The 5,720-nt window shown below is 59.0% G+C and overlaps 1 protein-coding gene and 1 long non-coding RNA gene across 3 annotated transcripts in view; one reads left to right on the top strand and one right to left on the bottom strand.

The window, feature by feature from the left end:
* Positions 1 to 1,830, top strand: part of LOC117287359 — a 3,034-nt gene extending 1,204 nt beyond the window's left edge. The window contains exon 3 of the long non-coding RNA XR_004518657.1: positions 1,719 to 1,830. This is a non-coding gene — a long non-coding RNA (uncharacterized LOC117287359). The remainder of the gene's footprint in view (positions 1 to 1,718) is intronic.
* Positions 1 to 4,221, bottom strand: part of Gaa (glucosidase alpha, acid) — a 14,791-nt gene extending 10,570 nt beyond the window's left edge. The window contains exons 1-6 of one of the 2 annotated variants that reach the window (XM_010618563.3): positions 4,106 to 4,221; positions 2,289 to 2,878; positions 1,505 to 1,650; positions 533 to 698; positions 362 to 458; positions 33 to 152 (exon numbers count right to left, since the gene is read on the bottom strand). In XM_010618563.3, coding sequence (XP_010616865.1) covers positions 33 to 152; positions 362 to 458; positions 533 to 698; positions 1,505 to 1,650; positions 2,289 to 2,834 — 1,075 coding nt within the window. In that variant the 5' untranslated portion in view covers positions 2,835 to 2,878; positions 4,106 to 4,221. Of the gene's footprint in view, positions 1 to 32; positions 153 to 361; positions 459 to 532; positions 699 to 1,504; positions 1,651 to 1,761; positions 1,873 to 2,288; positions 2,879 to 4,105 lie in introns of those variants that run through there. The other variant, XM_033767804.1, reaches the window with a different exon arrangement.
* Positions 4,222 to 5,720: the final 1,499 nt, after the last annotated feature.

The raw sequence follows: 5,720 nt of genomic DNA, 5'->3' as shown, positions 1-5,720 counted from the left end.
GGGGTGGGGGGGGCATGGGGAGCAGGCCCTACCCACGACGTCCAGGTATTGCTGCACCACGCTCTTGGGCTCTGGTCCCAGGAAGACATACACGTCCAGGATCCCACCTGTTGACCTCCAGCTGAGGGCTGGACTGGGCTGCAGGACCACATCTGGGAGAAACAGTCTGGGCTCGGGCCTGAACACCCCAGCATGAGCTGCCGCTTCCCACAGATGGCCAGGCTGCAGCTGGAGTGTGGCTCTCCACTGGGACCCTGGGAGCAGCTGAACCCACCTGTGAGGGTGGAAGGGCCACAAGCACTGCACCTGGGGACCTGCCTGGGACCTCTAGTTCTGGGCCAGGCCAGGCCTGGGGACTCACCCATGGCATTGCTGTTCAGCAGGAAGACCCCATGGGCCGAGCCGCCATCCTCCAGAGCCAGGTAGAAAGGGTGTGACCCATAGAGGTTGGCGCTGGGCTGGGACAGGCAGAGAGAGCACTTCAGCCCCGGTAACCCGGACTCCATGATCCCACCCAGTCACCCCTCCTTACCGAGGGGGCCAAGTCCCGGTTCCAGAGGGTGAACTGGTTCCATTCGGTTCTGAGCATCAGGGGGCTGAGGTGCTCGGCAAGGCCAGTGATGTACCGGGAAGGCAGGGAGGTGGACAGCTGCAGAAACTGGTCGGTGAAGAACAGGGGCGCCACAGAGGTGTTCAGCCTGCAGGGAGACCAGGCTCCTTTGTACCCACACCCAAGGTGGACCCCAGGGCAGGCAGACACTTGAGGCCCAGCAGCCATCAGCAACCAGAAACCAGTGAGGAGAGCCACCAGGGGAACATCTGGCGAGGCTGTGCCCACACCAGCACCCTGGACGGGCAGAGGGCAGCAGCGAGACAAACACAAACAAGGTCGCATTAGAGGACAAGGTCCTAGATGGACACAGAAAGTGGCCAACCGCAGGGCCTATCACATGCATGCCAGTGAGTCCCCTCGCCTCTGTGCCTGTTTCCTCACAGCACCACTGACTTCTGAGTTGTTATGGAGCGTAAATGAGTTAATAATTAGCTCCTGGGGAGAGGTGACAAGTAAGTATAAATAAGACTGTCACCCTTTGTGGTGGGCTGCCCTGGGCACTGCAGGGTGCTGGGCAGTAGCCCCCATTAGGTGTCAGAGCACCCCCGCTGTGGAAAGAAGCTGCCTGCAGAAGGCCTGGGGAAATCGGCCCGGGCAGGGGGCCCCGGGCCAGGTGGCACAGAGGATCCTCTGAGCGCCACAGGCACCATGCCAAGATAGGGGAGGCTGCCACAAGAGGGCCTTGGTGGGCACGGGCTCAGGGTGTTCTGGCCATAGCCAGGCGGCCCCAACAGGGACGGGCCCATGGCAGGGTCAGGGTCCGCAGCAGACCACAGCTGGAGAGCAGTGCTGTCCATCTCTCAGACGGGCTCGTCCGTCCAGGAGGCTCGGCCCTGAGACCCTGACACTGCCTATCCGGGGCACAGCGTGAGGCCCAGGAGCAGCACTCACAGCACACGGCCATCCAGCTTCCTGCGCACCACCACCCCGAAGGGCTCCTCCGAGAACTCCACGCTGTACAGGGGGGATGGCGCCCGGCTATGTGCATGAGGGGTCTCCAAGGGCACCTCGTAGCGCTTGTTAGCGGGGTCTTTGATCTAGAAGAGACAGTAGGCTCAGCCCTGGGGGCTGCTGTCCAGCCTTCCTGGCCTCTCCCTCTCTTTAGGCCTCTGCTCCAGGAGCAGCACCCGTCCTGCACGACCACGCACCTCCTGTGTGTGCATGAACCTGGGTCATCCTCTCTGAGCCTTGGGTTCATCATCTACACTGCCAGAAGGAAACCACCCTCGGGTTGCTGGGTCAAATACGGAACACCCAGTAAACCTGAATTTTAGATAAACCATTAATGGTTTTTTTTTTTTTAAATCTTTAAGTATGGCCCAAATATTGCAGGGAGCGTCCTGGCCCTGGAACAAAGCCACTCCTGCAGGGAGGGGTGCTGTGTGCAGGGTGGGGAGCAGCAGACAGAAGGCCCTGAAGACCCTGCCGCAGGTGGGCACTCAGCAGCTGGTACCCCAATGCCTGGCCAACCCCTGCTGACTCCCTGGAGGAGGCACGATCCCACCTGCCCTCACCCTACCTTCTAGAGTACCTGTCACGTGGGCCTCACTGTTCCCATGGGGCCCCTCCGTCTGCTCACACCCCAGATCCCAGCACACTTTAGGGCCCCAGGAACCCCTGAAGGGGAGTCTGTGTGCCTGGGCCTCTCACGCCCAGACTCCTGCCCCCACCCCACCGTGAAGTGCAGGCGGGTCTCTGTCTCCATCAACACGTCCAGCCGCAAGGTCAGGATGTCCTTGGGGAAGAAGGTGGGGGTAGCACGGGTCAGGGTGGCTGTGTAGCCCAAGTCCGAGGAGCTGAGGTTCTGCAGGCGGTAGCTTGGGTAGCTTGGGGGGAAGAAACACCAGGGCTGCCCCAGCAGGCGGCCCCCTGGGCGCAGCCCTGCAGGGACATAGCAGCACCCACGGGCTTCACACTGCTCCTGGGTGACAGCCTTGTTGGGGGCACAGTCAAAGCGGCTGTCAGGAGGGATGTCACACTGTGCCGGTGCTGCTCCAGGCTGGCTGGGGTGTGCCCGGGTGTGCCAGGGCTCTGGCCCGCCGGCTCCCGGCTGGTGAGCTTGGGCCGTCCCTTCCAGTCCTTGGGGGAGGTCTCGCAGCTCTCGAGGGACCACCGGAAAGTCACAAAGCAGGATATACCCCAGGAGGACAACTGCGGCCAAGGAGATTAGGGTGCAGGCTCCCGCTAGCAGCCGGGAACAGGGCGGCCACAGCACAGCCATAGTGGGCGCCTGCCTTCCTGGGCCGTGCGGGAGCTCCGGGAGGCCTGTTGAGAGAGGGGACCAGCTGAGCAGGGCAGCCAGAGACCTCTGGAGGATTCCACCAGGGGGCAGAGAGAGGATGGGGGCGCTGATGAGGACAGCTGGAGGGGAAGGGTGGAGGACAGACACAGGGTGCTGCAGACCAGGCAAGGAGGAAATGGGGTGCTGCTGAGAAGGGGAGACACCAACATGGGTGCCACAGAGAACGCACACTGCAGATGGCGATGCAGCACCGTGCAGACTGAGAGAGGAGGGAGGAGAGGCGAAGGGGAAGAGGCGTGTCCCAAAAAGGGGCCGGTGGAACAGCACCCACTGAGAAGTCTTCTAAACCGTCACAAACGATATGCCTTTAAGTACAGGAAGAGCTAGTGTTATAGCTCAGTGGCACAGTGAGTGCTTAGCATGCACAAGGCCCTGGGTTCAGTCTCCAGAACCATTAAAAAAAAAGTACAGGAAGAGCTGCGTGTGGTGGCACACGACTATGATCCCAGAACTTGGGAGGCTGAGGCAGGAGGATTGCCGTGAGTTCGAGGCCAGCCTGAACTACACAGTGAGATGCTGTCTTAAAAAAAAAAAAAAAAGTACAGGAAGAGCGCAGTGTGACAGATAACAAGCAAAGTCAGCAAGCTTCAACTACAGGAGGTGATATGAACCCCACTTCTGCAAGAAGGTATGGCCCAGGCCGGTAAATCTCAGCCACTGATAAGTCAGTGGAATAGTGCCCTCAGGGGCCTGCCATCTCTTTGGCTCCTTTCTTGATGCTGGCACAGGGACACAGCACGTGAGAAACCTTGGGGACTCAAGGATGGCCACACCACAAAAGAGAGAGGCCTGAGCCCTGATGGCTTTGCAGATGGAGCCCCAGGCTCTCCCTGTGGCTCTCAGGGAGACCTGCCTGGGGACATCTGGAGCTCACGGGAACAGAGACAGGTCAGAAGGTCAGAGTTTGATGGTGCCATCAACAAGATTGTTCCATTTCTTTGGCCTATTACTGCATGTTCCCAGTATTGTATGAGGAATCAGCCCAGTCCTCCCAAGGAGCAGCAGGCACCAACATGGGGTAAACAGGCAAGGAATTTCTACAGGAATCTTTGATTTCATCGACAGAAAGTGGGGCTAGGACAGGAAGGCTGGGAAAGACACCACACTCATGCCAGTCTGAGCCCGTGGGAAGGAAGAGGAAGGAGGTCAGGTCACACTGTCCCAGCAGTAAGGCCACGGTGAGGGCATACTTAAGGCACAGTTGGCCACGGAGTCCGGGTCTTCCAGGCACAGCCAGGGTGGATTTCACAACGCAGTGACTGGGTGCCCTGGCCAATGCGGCTGTGTGCGACCTTCTTACTGCCAGTAACATGCCCTGGGTGGGGAACAGCCACACCAGCAGGGGTGACACACAAGACTGTGTCACAGAAGGGAGCCACGAACATTCTGACCAGCAGCAGTGCTGGGAGGCCACCAGGGGTCATTTGTGAATCGGGCTTTCTGGGGTGGGAGTGAAGTTTCCCCCCCACATTTCTAACATCAATTTGTGGGAGGTTTTTCTTCCACCAACCGATTCTTCATTTCTCCAGACACCAGCTGGGTGTCCCATAGTCCAATTTGGTGGTGACACTGACTCTCCAGTTAGCACAGATCCCACAGTTAAGGGATGGGCCCCACAAGACCGTACCTCTACAGCAGCCAGCTGCCATCCCAGGCTGTCGGGTAGCAGTACCTCTATTAACTGGCTATCAACTTGGGGGCTTACACGAGCCCCAATCCAGCCTCCCTAGCACACTAGAACAGCTCACAGGACTCGGGAAGACACCTTACGGACCTTTGCCATTGTTTTGGTTTCCATTTTTTCCCCCTCAACAAAGTCTGTAACAGATGTATAGTGTGACACTTGGTGGGGCCAGCAGAGCTTCTGGGCACGCCACCCTCCCAACACCTCCCACCTCTGTGCTGTTCACTCATCTGGTCTTTAGGGGTTTTGGAGGGATGGGATCTATTAGTAGGTATTGATTAATTATTGGCCATTGGTGATGGACTGGCTCTCCAAACCTTTGTAGGACTAGGTAGGTGGTTGAGTGAGGCTGAAAGTTTAAACAAGTCTTGGTTTTTCTGCCCCCTCAAGCTGTCTAGGGGTCACCAGCTACCTCCTTAGCACTGGAAAGACATCCCTCTAGAGTGTCCAAGGGTCTGCGGAGCTGTGTGCCAGGAAGCAAGCACGGAGACCCGATGTTCACTTTGTCCTGTGCTGCAGAGCCCCAGCTCCTCCGGCCCTTGTAAGCCACCGTGGTACTTGTGGTGAGACTCAACTCTAGTGCTTAAGACTTTTGAGTACAGGGCAGGGGTCCACAGTCAGGGTCCCCACCCCGGCAGGGTCCGGGCAGCTGCACCGTTCAGGCACGCAGAGGAGACTCAGGGCACAGCCAGGCCTGAGCAGTGCGCACCCCGGGTAAGGAGGACCTAGAAACAGGGAGCTAGCGGCTACCCTAGCCCTACAGGAGAGTTCTCAGTTCTGCTTTCAGCGCCCAGTTCAGAGACAAATGGGGAAGGACCAAAAGGTCAAACGCGCGTTCTGGGAAGAGGCTGGACCCGCTGACCTCCCCAACGCTGGTTGGGTTCCAACGCCAGCTTTCTGACACCCGGGGCTGAAGTTTCTCATCCTCCCGGCGCCTCAGTTTCTCCCGAGAGACACGGCACAGAGCCTTCCACGGTGAGCACCGCGGAGATGTGCAAGAATCCGGGTTCCGGGGCCCGTCCCGTTCCTGGGTTCACCGTCCCCGCTGCTCCGCTCAACATCCCAGTCAGAAATCTCCGACAGCTGCAGGCCGCCAGCCCAGCCCCCTGGAGAGGTCCAGC

This window comes from Fukomys damarensis, unplaced genomic scaffold (assembly GCF_012274545.1).
Source record: "Fukomys damarensis isolate Sample0158 unplaced genomic scaffold, DMR_v1.0_HiC HiC_scaffold_23, whole genome shotgun sequence".
Taxonomy (NCBI): Eukaryota; Metazoa; Chordata; class Mammalia; order Rodentia; family Bathyergidae; genus Fukomys; species Fukomys damarensis.
Note: the sequence above shows the minus strand (reverse complement) of the source record. Positions and strands in the feature narration are given on the sequence as shown.